Source organism: Chelonia mydas, chromosome 16, assembly GCF_015237465.2.
Source record: "Chelonia mydas isolate rCheMyd1 chromosome 16, rCheMyd1.pri.v2, whole genome shotgun sequence".
NCBI lineage: Eukaryota > Metazoa > Chordata > Testudines > Cheloniidae > Chelonia > Chelonia mydas.
The window spans coordinates 13,668,551-13,683,921 of record NC_057857.1 but is presented as its reverse complement, the minus strand read 5'-3'; the positions used below and the strand labels follow the sequence as shown (position 1 = coordinate 13,683,921).

The window sequence follows — 15,371 nt, the reverse complement described above, 5'->3', positions numbered from 1 at the left end:
TGTAGTGTGGGGCCCAAAACTGGACACAGTACTCCAGATGAGGCCTCACCAATGTCAAATAGAGGGGAACGATCACGTCCCTCAATCTGCTCACTATGCCCCTACTTATACATCCCAAAATGCCATTGGCCTTCTTGGCAACAAGGGCACACTGCTGACTCATATCCAGCTTCTCGTCCACTGTCACCTCTAGGTCCTTTTCCGCAGAACTGCTGCCGAGCCATTCGGTCCCTAGTCTGTAGCGGTGCATTGGATTCTTCCGTCTAAATGCAGGACCCTGCACTTATCCTTATTGAACCTCATCAGATTTCTTTTGGCCCAATCCTCCAATTTGTCTAGGTCCCTCTGTATCCTATCCCTGCCCTCCAGCGTATCTACCACTCCTCCTAGTTTAGTATCATCCGCAAATTTGCTGAGAGTGCAATCCACACCATCCTCCAGATCATTTATGAGCCCCTGATGGCTGCATGCAGCCACGGTGGCCACATTTGAGAAACACTGACCTAGACTATCAGCCCTGCTGTTCCGTGCTGATTGGAAACTGGGATGTGTTGATTCCCTCTGAGAAAATTTTGATGAAAACAAAATTTTCGTTTCAGCCAAATTTTCAGTGGAAGATTTCTGCTTGTCAGCAGGTCAAACTGAAAACCCCCCTCTGTGGTGTTATCTGATTGAAATATGACCATATAGATCATTGTTGCAACCAATATTGTACAAAGGTTGTTGAGTAAGATGTCTATAGAAAGGTTATGATTGGCAGGTTATGATTGTGCTATCTGTATGCATGTATCATTTTTGTATTTAAAGTTATAAGTGTTGGCTCTATACCTGGATTTCAAATGTTGGCTCCTGGGATAACATCTATGAAATAATCAGCCAGATATGCCATGTAAAGTATCTGCAAAAATGTTATAATTTCCCAGATATGATAATCTTGTTTATATGTTTGTATCGCCTTTGTATTATGAGTTATAGATATGTATGTATGTCTGTATTTCAAACTTGGGCTATGCTTCTGGGTGACACCCCCAGAGAGTTTGGCATCAGCACTGCCTAGCCTGCTTGATGGCCCATTAAGGACCCTCAGCTATACAACTGACCCACTGAGAGAAGGAAGATACACCTTATGACTCAGCAAGGCAGACAGGGACATGCCTATGGCGAGAACTCTAAGGCTTCCAAGCCATGTGCTGGGCAGCTTGTGTTTGAAACAAAGGAAGCACAGGCCGCATGGCAAGAGACTATAAAAGGCAGCTGCATCTTCTCCATTTTGTCTTCAGTCCTGCTTCTTACCTCTGGAGTAACTTTGCTACAAACTGAAGCTCTGAACAATGGACTGAATGACCCATCCCAGCTGTGGATATACTCCAGAGACTTGACTTAAGCCAGCCGTTTATTCCATCACTGCTACAAGCCTGAACCAGGAACTTTGCCATGACTGCATGTAATTGATTCCTTTAACCAATTTTAACTCTCACCTTTCTTTCTTTTTTATGAATAAACCTTTCGATTTGAGTGAATAAGAATTGGCTGTAGCGTGTCTTTGGGTAAGATCTGAAACATTTGCTAACCTGGGAGGTGACGTGTCTGGTCCTTTGGGATTGGTAGAACTTTTTCTTTTATATGATGAAATAAGATTTACAGAAATTTTCATCATATTTGATGTGGGTATCTGGATGGAGGCCTGAGGCGGGATCACTTCAAGGGAGCTGTGTTGTTTGGACTTCTGAATAACCAATAAGGTAATAAAGAAGCTGTTTTATGCTGGCTTGGTGAATCTAGGTATTGGAATATCCATCAGCTTTATGGGGATTGTCTGCCCCATTCTTTGCAGTTCACCCTAATTGAGTGACCACAGCTGGCTCCCCACGAGGACCCCAGTTACATATCCAAAATTCAGTTTTTGGTCAGAAACAAACAAAAGAAAGCCTTTAAATTTTCACCTGAAAAAATTCCGTTTTCTAATGCAAGTAAGCCATGTCCAGGGAAAGCCGACACTTTCTGGGAAAAGTTTTGTTTTATCAAAAACAAAAATGTCAGAAAAAAAGTATTTCACTAGAAAATGTTTGGCCAGCCCTGGTGGGTGAGGTGTCACCGTCAGTCAAACTAAAATTCCACTGCTAGAGAAATATCCATGTAGCATCTAGCAGACAAAGGCATCCCCAGACTCAATGCCCGAAAGCTGAAACTAGAAACATTTGAACTGGAAATAACGTGCAAATTTTTTAACAGTGAAAGTAGTGACCTGCTGGAACAGTCTGCGCAGGAGTGTGCTGGATTCTCCATCTCTTCACGTCAAGACGGGATGTCTTTCTAAACAATGCTCTCATCCAGCCACAAGTTATTGGACCTGATGCAGGAGTTAATGGGCAAAATTCTGTGCCTTGTGTTAGGCAAGTCAGGTCCTTCTGGCCTTAAACGTAGGGATTAGTAACTAAGTGGTTCTGTGAAACTTATAAAAAACTTGACAAGGCAGCTGGTGTTCTGAGACTGCTGCCTGTCATGCTGACTGATAATTGTCTCATTCTTTCTTTGAGCCTCCCCCTCACACACACACCCCTCGTCTGTTTCTACCTGTTTGTCTCTTGTCTTGCGCTTAGATTGCAAGCTCTTTGGGCAGGGATTGTCTTGTTTGTGCTCTCAGAAAGTTTCCCAGAAATGAAGCAACACAGACTCTTAGCAGAAATAGCCAGTGAGTTAATTGAAGGTTGGATCTGACTGACACATGGCCATTCAGGTTGTCCTGCAGCTGCTATATCTGTACATACGTGCCTAACCGGTAATGGAAATTGGCACAGTGGGTGTTTGGTAGCATCTGGCAGGCTCTGCGTCCTCCAGGCCAAGAGGGATGAAGTGCTGTGGATGATTCTGCAAATGAGCCACCCTCTGGCTTCCTTGGGGAAGAGCCAAACTGGGCATGGGGCAGGGACTGCTTTGGACAACATACCTCTTAGCTCATGGAGACATGTCGTCAAGCAATGCTGCAAACCCACAAGTCAGGGGATGGTGGACAGAGTTTTATAATTCAGGCTACAGTATAACCTGGGGGTTATTAGGAATGGAATGTGGGCAGTAGATGTAGCTCGCTTCCCCCATCAGATTCCACCCCACACCCTGTGGGGGGTGTGCGTGTGCGCGCTCTCTAGTCCCCCTGCTCTGCCAACTAGGTTATACCTTACCGTTGGAAGGTGCAAAGGCCCTGACCTTTGGCTCTCCTGTTCTAAAGTTTTTCTCAGTGCACAGGCTTCTCCAGAGAGGACTTGAGAAGAGGTTGGTATGACCCAGACTTGATGTTCCTGTGCAGCCATTCCAGAATCTTCACCTCAGCAGAGCAGCAGCAGCGGCCTTCCTGGAGCTACCTGGGGACGTTTGACGGATACTGCGCCCCACTTGTGAAGCTGTGCGGCGCACGGACGCTGTTTGCTCCGAGAGCGAATGGTTGTTTCCTGAGCCGCTCCAGCAGAACCAGGCGACTCCCTCCAACATTCCCCGCGGCTGAGCACGTACGGTCACCATGAGGTGAGACTCCAGGAGCTGCCGTGCTGGTGATCGCCAGCTAGTACCAGTTCTGTGTGCGTGGAGTTGTAAAATGGAGACTCATCCACTGAGCCCCGGGCGTATCCACCATCTATTCAAAACCTCTCTCCCAGTCCCTGACGGAGCCAGGATTTGAACTGGTGATTTATCAGTAAAGAGAAAAAAGGGTCCACAGCCTGTTACTGACTCCCTGAGCCATGCGGCTGCTGTAGGAGCTTTATGGCCAGGTGTGAAATGCATGAGGGGTGAGAGAGATTTCTTAAACCTGTTTCCTCCTCATGGATAGAGATGGTCCCAGTCCAGCCGCGCTGCATCCAAACTGCCCCCAGCACTGGGATAGTCAAAATCTGGCCCTGAGAATTGTGGCATGAGTCCTTCTCTGCTGCCGGGCATAGCTCAAAAAATGGGAAAGAGGGGGTGACGCGAAAGCAAGTGTCAGGTCTGCGTCTCCGGGGCCCGCACAACGGAGTAGCGTGAAGCCGGATATCGAGCAGCTCCCTGCGTGTTAGAACCGTGTGAACACAGTGCGGCTGTGACCTCCCGAACAGGAGCTCCTGAGGCAGACCGAGGGCTGGGGTGAGAGGCTGTTGCCCTTGCAAGGGGAGAGGAGTCATAACCGTATGGGGGATAGTTATGGGCGTTTCCCCCTTCACGTAGTATTAAGCAGCCATGGCTTTGCCTGCAGTGAACCAATCCTATTCCTTCTGACAAGACTCTGGGCCTTCAACCACCAACCAGCACTTCCTGCCCCATGAAATGTAATGAAATCACTAGGCTTAGGCATAGCCCTGCCATGCTGGGCCCTTCACTTCTGTGCCCCTGGATGTAAGTTTCCATCCCCTCTGGACATCCGCTGTGCCAGGCCTTGAAAGCACCCTGGCTTGAAGAATTCCAATAAACTAATTGGCAGGCCGGTTGCAGCTCCTTTCATGCCCACTCGACTGTAGCTGAGACCGCGGTGGGTTAGTGGAGGCCACGGGCAGCTCCCAGTCTCTGCAATATGCTTCCGTTCCTTTGAAACGTGGCTCGGCGATGCCTGGTTATTACAGGGGGGCCTACCAGACATTCAGAGTATGTCTACACTGCATCTGGGAGGCGGACCAAGCCTTCCAGCTGGCGTCTGCAGCCTTGGGGGGATGTCAGGCAAGTGCACTAAAAATAGCCACGCAGACATTGCTTTCCCGCTGTGGCTCGGGCTGTGATGCCTACGCGGCTGTTTTGAGCACGCTGGTGCAAGGCCCGCCAACGCATGTCTGTGGGTGTCAACGGGGAGGTTCGTTCCTCAATGCAATGTAGACGTCTCCTCAGTGCTGTGGCAGAGGCCTCCGAACTGACACACTCAGTAAGGGATTGGAGGCCAGGCTGAGAGGGGATACAGAGGGTCAGTCCCCAGCCTGAATCACGCACCCTGGGGAAAAGACCCAGGGGCAGCGCTAGCATGGAATTAACCAAGCACCTGTGGAAGGGGAACCATTCCCTACTAGGAATCCAACGCATCTAGCAGTTAGAGCAGGGCTTGCGAGATCTGCAGCCTTGCTGCATCAGACTTGCTGTTCTGAGCCTCTGTTTCCCCACTTCTTAGCTGGAGATACTAATACACCCCTCCCACCCCGCTTTGGTAAAACACGGAGAGATTCTCATCCGGCAGGAACTATGCGAGCATTCAACAATAATGGTGCAATAGTCAAATAAACCCTTGGTGGGGCTTGAACAGATGAGCGCCGGCTCAATAGGAAGAGGGTGATGCTAAATGGCCCTATTTGTGTTCTTCATCTCATTACTCTTCCTGGCCTGAGAAGTCCAAAGTGCCCTCCCCGGCCATCTTCCAACGCAGTACAGCCTCCAATCCTGCTGTGGGTTGGGCATTGTCCCAGAATCGGCTGTGACAGAGGAGGGAAGGCTGAATCCTCATTCATACAGCTAGACGCTAAACTACTCAGTAAAATATTTATTTCTCAGTTATTTCATGAGTTGTTTTTACAAAAATTACTCCCCTCCCCAAAAAGAACCCCCCTAAAAACCAAACCAAAACCCCAAACCCTACACAGACATGCAAAAAAACAAAACAAAACCCAAACAACCCCCCCCCCCACCCAGATCCTGTTACAAGTAATTGAAATGTACAAATTAAAAGGAAGAGAGCAAGCTTAGATTAGGACAATCCCTAGTTCTTGATATCACTCCACTGGGGCAATTTGTATCTTGTCTCAGTAATGCTTTAATGTCAGCTGACAAATTTGGAGGAGGCTGCCAAGATAGCTGTAAAATTAAGAGCAAATGTTTTCTAATCGAGATTGTGCAAAGAAATATTTATTCCTTTTTTTTAACCTTTAGAGAAACAGCATCTGCAAACTATTAAACCAGTTTATTTTCATGAATGCTCTCAAAAAGGGAGTGACATTTGTATCTCTGCGGTTTCGTCTTATACAACAGGAAAGAGCCCCACGTTTTCCATGGGAATAAAAGCTCCAAGATTTTCCCTCTTCCCACCCCCAAGCAAAGTTTCTCATGGTGGGAGTTCTATCTTCAGTGAACCCATGGCTGCATGTCTTGGCTTTCAAAGGCTACCTCCATCCCGCGCTGCTTGGAGATCTTTATTTTGCACCAAACAAACACTGGGGCTGGAAATGTGGAATTCGCTGTTTGGTGGCTTTTCTCGCTAGGGGGAATAGAACATTTCTGCCCTGCGTGGTTATCCCGGGCCGTTTGGTGCAGTGCTAGTGCCACCCGGTGTTAAACTGAAATCGGTGCAGCCAGAGCTTCGCTCAAGCCCATGGTCTCTCTTTCCTGCCTCGGGCCCTTCTGCCTGCGCTCACGCTCCTTCCCGGGGAAAGGTTTTCTGCACTCTTGGCTCCTGCTAATGAGCCTCAACCCTTTGCATGAAGTGTCACAACCGTTCTCTATGTGCTTGAAATGATCTCTCGCCGAGTGTTTGAAACTGTGCACTCATTAGATGACCTTCAAGATGCTTCGTTAAACAGGATGCTGGCAGGTGCTTGCTGGCCAAGAGGCTTCCCTTAAGATAGGGCCCCCTACAGTCACAGCAATGTGTGTGTGTGTGTGGGGGGGGGTAATCGGTGGGGTACCTGATCTGACAAGTATATTTGGTCTCATGGAGACAGATTTTTTCCTAGGAGATCAGGACCAGATTGTCTATGCCCATCACCCACAGCGGGGGCCATACTTTCAAAGCGTTCAGGGCCCAGTTTGGAAAATCTGGAATTGCTTTTTAAAAGAGGGTGGTTCAGGGGTTGGGGTGCCAGCCTGAAGACTTAGGGGACCAAGATTCACTTCACTGCTGCGCCGCAGACTTCCTGCGTGACCGGCTTGTCTACAGACAAAAAAGCTCCTGCTTTAACTACACTGGTACCCCCGAAGCCATCCCCCTCCCGTATCTCTGCTCCCATCATTTCAATGGAGAGGATAGCACTTCCCTAGCTCCCAGGGGTGTCGGAAGGGTAAATGGAGTCGAGATTGTGAGGGGCTCCGGTACCACAGCACATGAATTGAGTGTTGGGATTTAAGTACAGAATCACCAGCGTGGGGGTGGGGGCTGGAGCGGCCAGGGCAACAGCTTCAGAGCTGTCCCCTGGTGCTGTGATTCACATCCATAGCAAGCAGGGCTGTGAACATCTCGGGCCCGGGCACTGTTCCAAGGGGGTGGGTGCTATTGCCTGACCATGATCTTGGGATTGGCTGTGCTGGTTTCTTTAAGAAGTTTGCACTCCCTATCCGGTTAAGCTAAACACACACAAAGTGTCACCACCTTGATTTTGGAAACATCTTTCATCTGTCGGGAAGCAGCTGGGAAGGTACGTCGGGCAGGATCCTCCACACTGGACTCCCCAGGCCAGGTGTGGCCCTGCTGGTGCCGCCCAGAGGCCTGGGTCTTCCCGGACCTTGATAGCCGCAGCTAAGGGTCCCCCAGTGGCTAGAGCATTGCTTCGCTCTACTGGGTGGAAAGTAGGATCTGCTCCTATCATGGCTACAGCCGATACAAACCCTGCTGCTGCCTAGCTCGGGGGGACTTGCCCTTAGCTCAGGCTCTAGAGACTTGTGTCTTTTGAAGCAGATGGTCCCGTGCATGAGTCCTGCTGCCAGCTACCATATCAGGCTGCAGCCAAAGACCCATTCCAGAAAAGGCTGCTCCCAAGGGAAGCAGTCAGTGCGGGAGGAAGTAGGTTATCTTTATGGACGACATAGGCCATCCCCTCAGAAACTCCACAGGTGCCTTTGTCCTGGAGCCTGGTCAGCATCTGTGACTACTGCGAGGGAAGGTGACAAAGGCCTTAAAGAGAGGGGGACTGAATGGGCTGGGGGATTGGGACCGGGAGAGGATCCCTTTTACTTCTAAGGCACAGTTTCAGCCCAGTTTGCAGTGGATACTTTGTCCACATCATAAAACCAGCACCACGCCCGCCACTATTCGCTCCTATTGTTCACAGGCTCTGCAGAGAGCCAGGGTTGAATGGAGCCTGGAAACTGAGCTCCCTTCTCCTCCTTGGCTGGGAGCCCCAGGAGAGCAGGGTTGAGGCTCAGTGGTGTAGCAGTACCAAGGGAAACCTGTACTGCCCATGCTATACCTGTACTTGTGCTTACATTAAGGGGAGCTGTCTGTCCAGCCCCCTACTCTAGTCCCATTCATTAAAGCCCCACCATAAAAAGCTCAGAGAAGGCCCTGGCTGAACAAGACCCCTGAGGCCTCCAGCTGAGGTTCTGCTTGTTCACATCTTGCATTGTAACTGAAAGCCCTGCTTTTGATTTTCAGCTGTTCATCAGGGAAGAGATTGCTAAGAGGTGGGGTGATGGGGAAAGCCAGCCACTTGCTGCGGAAGGCATCTAATTTACAAGCCCAGGCCATCAACCACATCCAGGGGACGCAGTTCCGTAAGAGAGGCAGTGTTTCCGAAGGAGGCAGCCTGCCTGGCCATTTGCATAGAGCTTGGACAACGATGCACTCAGCTAAAGTCCACAGACTTTCTTTTCCCCCAGGACAGTTCAATGACCCAAGCCCCTTCAGACTTGCTTGTGAATTCATTGACTTAACCACAAAGTGCAGAGCAAACATTAACTTTTGGACAGCTGCAAAGTCCCATCAGCTAGCTGGAGTGAGTTCTCCTGGGCACTCAAACCATCATCTTCGCCTTTGACTAATGGTTAAAAAAAAAAAAAGTTGGTAGCATATATCTTACATTGGCATGGGCAGCTGGCTACTTCTAAATGTACAAAGCACAATGCAGGGTTAGGGTAATGAATATATACAGCAGGGGTGGGCAGTCCCGCTTGCAAAAGTCTTTCTCTCTCAAGCATTGCAGTCTGGTGACATAAAAATATATGAGCAAATTTGTCAGCCTTGGAAATGCTGTCATATAATGTGAGTCGGCTACAAACGCAACGGCTGACCAGTCAAGTTTGAGTGACAACCAAAGAAAAAGGGACGATATAATGGACATAATACAATGTAGTGATCCTCCCAACGAAGACCAGGGTCCCCAGCCTAGGAGGATACTCAGTTGCTCTTTGGCTGTCCAGCTGAGATATTCAAATTGGTCAAATCCTGTAGTCCAAGATTCTTCCCTGTTCGGAATCATATTCATGTTAACTTGGCAAGTCTGTTTATCCTTGACGTGTGTGTGTGTGTATATATATATATATATATATATGTATATTTTATTATAGAGTGTGTGGGGAAAGCAACTTTCTTACCAAGTTCACTCCGTCTGTGGCTACAATTACACACCACTTTCCAAAGGGGATTGTGACTTGCTCTGCTTTCAAAAGGGACCAGGAGAAGGGGATGCTGGTGATGCACTCGGCATTGGTTGAGAGTCACTAGGGTTTGGGTTTAGACTGGGACAGGAGCGGCAATCTGGCCTCTTGTGATGGGGAAGATGCTCTCCCGCTGAGGGCAGGCACATTGGTATTTTGTCCCGGTTCTGGGGATGGGCAGTCAGTTCACAGTCGGCACCTGGTTCTGATGCATGCTGAACTCTTTGGCTTTGAGGCGTAAGCTGGCGATACTGTTTGCCATGTTCACCCCCTGGGCAGGTGTTGCGGTGCCGCTTGAGCTGTAGGATGGCACGGTGCTGCAGGGGTGGGAGCAGGGGAGGGGAGCAAGGGAAAGGAAAATAGTTTGAGACTCCGGCACAGCCCAGGGCAAGCCTTAGACGCTGATGCTGCAATACTTTAGTGGAAGAGCACCTCTCTATTTGATTCATTTGGTTTTAAGTTGTCAGGCAGTTGGCTCCTTTCACCAGCTTCTCGGAAACAATCGGCTGAGGCCAATAGTAAGGGTCTGGATGGTTTTATGCTGCTCAGTGAAGGCAGGCAGTTTGTGCAAATCACTTTAAATGATTAAGTCCCTGCCTCTAGCTTTTAAACTGAATACGTTTGAGATGGGTCCAGGGCAAAACCCTGGATCTAGACCCCTTCCCTACCCACTCTGAACATTATATGGGAATTTCGCTCCAGTCTGTACACTTGATCTCTAGGATTGGCAATGGATTGAGTCAAAAACCCAGAGAGGAACATGTCCTGAAGTCCAGATCTGGATCCGAGCTTTGTAGCACAGGAAAAACCCACTATCTGAGCACTCAATGACAAGAGGAGAATGATGTTTGTCACTCAAGGGCTGAAGAATGAAACAGACTTTAGATACAGAAGCAAATCAGGTGGGGATTATGCTGGAGCAAACATCTGTCTCCATACCAATATTCTGCCCTTGTGGCTCTTAAAAACTGAAATTCTAGGTCCTTTTTGCAAAGCTCTTCCTCCAAGGCTCTCAAAGCACTTAGGGAAAGGTATTCGTTACTGCAAGTATCCCAAGCTGACTTTATTCAGATCACGCTCGGGTCTAGGAGAGAACCCAGGACTGGGATGGCTGATGTTCCCCCCCACCCATTACAATTTCTCAGTTCCACAGTCTGTACAAAAGAGTCAAGCTTTCAAGGATGGACACTCCCAGTGCAGTTTTTATGACTCTCTCTGGTTACAGGGTTCAACAAATGGGTGTGAATTTGCAATCCCTTTCTTCCCTGGAATGGCTTTTCCAAAGGAAATTCTATTTAAAAGTGAAAAGAAGCTTCTTCCTAGCTGAAGCAAAGCCTGTGCAGTGTATGTGGGGGAGAAGAGCCCCTTGACTTGAAACCAAGGTGGTGGGAGAGTCTATCTTGTACCCACCCCTTGCTTGTAATTATTTATTCATTAGAATTTCTTCCCTCCTCCCCTCTTCCTCTCCCTCTCCAGCTCTTTATTTTGATGCTCTCCCAAGCAGAACATGAGTTTACATTTCCAAGTGGGTTTTGGATTAGATAAAACAGGACAAATTCATCCCTGATGCAATTGCTGGAGTTACCCCAGAAAGGAATTTGACCCTGTTGAGTTTGTCTGTCCATAGTTTAGAGGATTCCTAAACCACTGAAAAAACCCTCTCTTGTAAAGCTTTCTGGGCTTTGCTTTTACCCTTGGGGGGGGGAGGGGGGAGGGAGAGGGGTGTCATTAGTGCTCAGGCTGCTAAAAATCTCTGTTGGTTCTCATGGCCCATGGGGAGCACCATGTGCCTCCGACACTTAGAATATTAATTGTCCTCACTCAAGTTTCACTCTTATAAATATTTAAACTCAACATTAAAAGACAAGGTGGGTGAGGTAATCTCTGTTATTGGATCAACTTCTGTTGGTGAGAGAGATAAGCTTTCAAGCCACACACAGCTCTTCTTCAGGTCTGGGAAAGGCAGCTAAATACAAGGTGGGACAGATAGTTTAGCATAAGTAGTTAGCGCGTGTTCCAAGGGACCATTCAAGGGGAAGTCACCCCTGTAGTCACAGGACAAAAAGGGGGGTTAGTGGGCTACAGATTGTTGTAATAAGCCATAAATCCAGTGTCTTTATTAAGACCATGATTTTTAGCCTCTTGCAAAATTATGAATTTCAGCTCCCAGGCTCGTCTTTTGAAAGTGGTGTTGTCCAGTGTCCTTTGAGGAGGAGTCTGATCCATGGGTCCTGCACATGCCTATCGCAACATGTGGTGTCGTGTACCTCATCCAGGGCACTAAATGACCTAACAACAACTATGTGAGTGAAACCCATAGGCACCACCTCCGTGGGTGCTCCAGGGCTGGAGCGCACACAGGGAAAAAATGCAGCGGCAGCCCCCCTCCCAGCCCCCCCTCCCTCCTGCAGCACCTCCTGCCCACTGGTGGGCCCCGCCGATCAGCGCCTCTCCCTCCCTCCCCATGCTGCCCGCCTGCGGCAATCAGCTGTTTTGCGGCATGCAGGAGGCTCTTTGGGGGAGGGGGAGGAGCGTGGATGTGGCGAGCTCGGGAGAGGGGTGGAATGGGGCCGGGGTGGGAAGAGGCGGGGTGGGTTTGGGGACTTGGGGGAAAGGGGAGTGGGGGTGGGGCCTGGGATAGAGCTGGGGGTCGAGCACCTCCTGGCACATTGGAAAGTTGGCGCCTGTGGTGAAACTAGACAACGGCTAACCCCCACTTTTTTGTCCGATGACTACAGTGGTGTTAATGGGCCACTTCACCTTGAATGGTCCCTTAGTCTAGTATAAGGAGTTAGCACACAGTCTATCTGTTCCACCTTGTAGTTAGCTGAGGCACTGGGAGTACCTTTCCCAGACCTCAGGAAGAGCTCTGTGTAAGCTTGAAAGCTTGTCTCTCTCGCCAACAGAAGTTGGTCCAGTAACAGATATTCCCTCACCCACCTTGGCTCCTAATAACCTGGGACAGACACAGCTCCCACAACATTGCATTCAACTCAACACATCATTGCCTCCATCCCATACGCTGGCTGTGTTTGTCCTAGCGGCAGGCCAACATCTTGCCCAATGGGCCTGCAGTTTGTTCAATTCTAACTTCTCCTTCCTACTTGGGGCCTTAGGGCCCATCCCAACTCCCGTTTAAGCCAATGGAAAGAGTCCCTGTGACTTCACTGTGGCCTTTGTGCCTTCTCCATTTCCTGTTTGTTTAATTCTCTCCCTTGACAGGGGAGCAGTTTTCTAATCAGCCTCTCAGCCACCCGCCCTTCACAGTCTTTTCGGCCCACTAGGGGCAGGCCTGGTCGGGTGACCTTGGCTGGCTCTCCAGCACCTCCCGAAAGGCAGCAGTGACCACTCAGTTTGGGAATTGATGGGAAAGATAATGGTGAGGCTGCCTGGACTTACCTGTATGGGGATGTGGTGGTCCAGGAGAGATACTCTGGGCTCAAGGCAGTCGGCCTGGGGGCCATGGGCTGTTCAATGGCGGCATCTTGGCTATAGGATTTGAGGAGCGATGCGGACCTGTTGGCTAGCATCGCCCGCTCGTTGCGGCGGAACTTGGCCCTTCGGTTCTGGAACCACACCTAGCGGGAGGAGAGGCAGCACTGGTCACCTGAGCCGCACTTAACCCGGGGCACAGACAAGGCAGGTGGGAGGGAGAGGGGGAGCTGCCCCACTCTCCCCCAGGGCAGAGTGCAGCAGGCTGATTGCACTGAGCAGGGGGCCTACTTAATTCTGGCAGATCTCAGGCTGGCAGCCTGGCGCTGACCCCTCTGCTCTTCCTGCCATGGCACAGTGGGCACGGATGAGCTGTGATGGCCTGGAGGGTGCGCTGCCCTGGTCATTCTGAACTCTAGGGAGGCATGAGTTCTAGCTGGCCACGGGAGCGGGGAAGCCAGCATCCTTGCCTAGAGCCAGGAGGCAGAGACCTAGTTTCTCCCCAGCCCTTTGCTCACCTGGACTCTGGCCTCACTGAGGTTCACCCTCCGCGCTAGCTCCTCTCGCACAAAAGCATCGGGGTAATGCGTCCTCTCGAAGACTCTCTCCAGAGCCTGGAGCTGGCTGCTGTTGAATGTGGTGCGGTTCCTCCTCTGCTTCTTCTTCCGCTTGGCAGCCCCCCGGCTCGGACTCAGACTCTCACCTAGGGGGAGCACAAAGGAAACAATCCCAGGAGGGCTGGGTACAAGTGACAGGTCCATGGAACCAGCCCACCTCTCCCTGGCCAGACAGACAGACACACACACACACACTGGTGAGGGGGGTGTGTTAGACAGGGTGCAGCAGGGGCAGTGCCCTATGTCTCTTTTCAAGGGGTGAACAAAGCCTGTGACTGACCTTCTTAGAGAGGATTTCATTGCTGGGCCTGGGGGATGACATTGCTAAGTGCAGATGTCTGTAATTCAGCAGAGGAACATAACCTGTCCTTCATTGCAAGCCCTAGAGCCAAGCATGGCAGAATTAAACTCATTTATAATTTTGATGGATAACATCAGTGTTTATTTGAAAGCATTTTCTCCTGATGTTGCCAGTTTAAATGTTCACAGTGATACGAAATTATGGGGGAGAGGTCAGATGACGGGGAGAGTAATTGTTTGACAACAGACGTTGCGAGTCAAAAAGCTAAAGCTTTATAACTATTAAAATTCAAATTGTCAACATCCCCTGTCAAAATATACAAAGTAAATACCCTGAAATCAAACTGGAATCAGTTCTCAAGCAGTATTTTTCTTACTTTGTCTGTAAATTTTGATGATCATTGATGGAAATATTTTTTCTTCAGTCTGTGAGCGTGTGGTGAAATCAATGTTTGCCGACATTTACCAATAAGAATCTAACCTGCTAAGCCTACCTCGAGGGGAAGTAGCATGGGCCACTGGAAGGGAAGGAGAAGCAGTTCTTCGGTTCCAGTCCGAGCTCTGCCACTGGCTGTGTCTCATGGCACACTGGACATGTCTCATCCCCTCTCTGTGCCTCAGTTTCTCTCAGGGGTGAAACGGGGGTAATACTTACCTCGTAGGGGATGAATAGGGAAAGGGTTTAACTAGTTAACGAATGCCAAGTGCTGTGTAAGTACGACGCTTAACATTCCCAAAAGTGGCCACCAATTTCAGATGCTTATTTGGAAGCCCCACATCAGATGCTTGGGGCCTGATTTTCAGAGGTGACAAGTGCCAGCAAGTCCTGCTGAAGTCAATGCGAGCTGTGGGAGCTCGGCACAGTAGCAAATCAGGCCCCAGAATGTCTCAAGTTGGGCACCCAAAAATGGAAGCACCCAAAATCCGTGCAAATTCTGCAAATGTGGGTCTTAGTCTCTTAACACCAGCCATCGGGATGCAGGAGCTAGTCGTGCTGGGGATGCAGCCGCACTCCCTGGCTTGAAGTAATAATAGCAGTGATATATTAGACCATTTTGTCCAATGGCTTTCAGCACTCTCCCTATAAAAATGGTTCCAGCTCCCCTGCCAGCCGTTCCTCAAATAGCAGCAGCTACATCTGTCTGCGACGTGGGAAGGAACAGGAGGGTAATTAGAAGGACGTGATTTTTAAGGTGAACGATCTCATGGCCAGCCAGTGCTAGAAACAAATGTTACCAAGCCTCTGAGATTTCTACGCACACCCAGCATTTGTTTCCATCTTTGTGGCTCATGAAATTTTGAACCTTAAGCCTGCCACTGGTCCGTCTGTTTGCCTTTTTGGCCCAGATCCAGGCCTGAGTATGGCGCATCTTGGGCCTTCATCCAGTGTTACTTTCATTCATTCTTTGTCGCCAGCATCACATGAGATGGGGCAGGCTGATGGAGACTGGTTCTGGAGGACACAGTCAGTTGCCTGCAGAGGCCCAGTGGGGAAAGTATGTTGTTGTTTTTAATTCTTTAGCAGAGTATTGTTCCGTTATTCTTTCCATTAGCAGAGCATCTGGGTTCAATTTGTACCAATGGCGGGAAAGTATTTTTGAAAGGTTTGAAATGTTACTAGTTTTATGACATCCCATGGATTTACAGCAGAGTTGCATTGGATTTCTCTGCTTTATGTCAAAGTTAGAGCCTATGATGTGAGAAATTGTTGCCTCT

At 49.4% G+C, this 15,371-nt stretch overlaps 1 protein-coding gene across 1 annotated transcript in view; it reads right to left on the bottom strand.

Annotated features, from left to right (window-relative positions):
* Positions 1–5,650: 5,650 nt before the first annotated feature.
* PRRX2 (paired related homeobox 2) overlaps positions 5,651–15,371 on the bottom strand; it is a 68,895-nt gene continuing 59,174 nt past the window's right edge. Inside the window, exons 2-4 of the mRNA XM_037879994.2 lie at positions 13,257–13,441; positions 12,706–12,884; positions 5,651–9,623 (exon numbers count right to left, since the gene is read on the bottom strand). Of these exons, the coding sequence (XP_037735922.1) occupies positions 9,488–9,623; positions 12,706–12,884; positions 13,257–13,441 (500 nt within the window). The 3' untranslated portion in view covers positions 5,651–9,487. The remainder of the gene's footprint in view (positions 9,624–12,705; positions 12,885–13,256; positions 13,442–15,371) is intronic.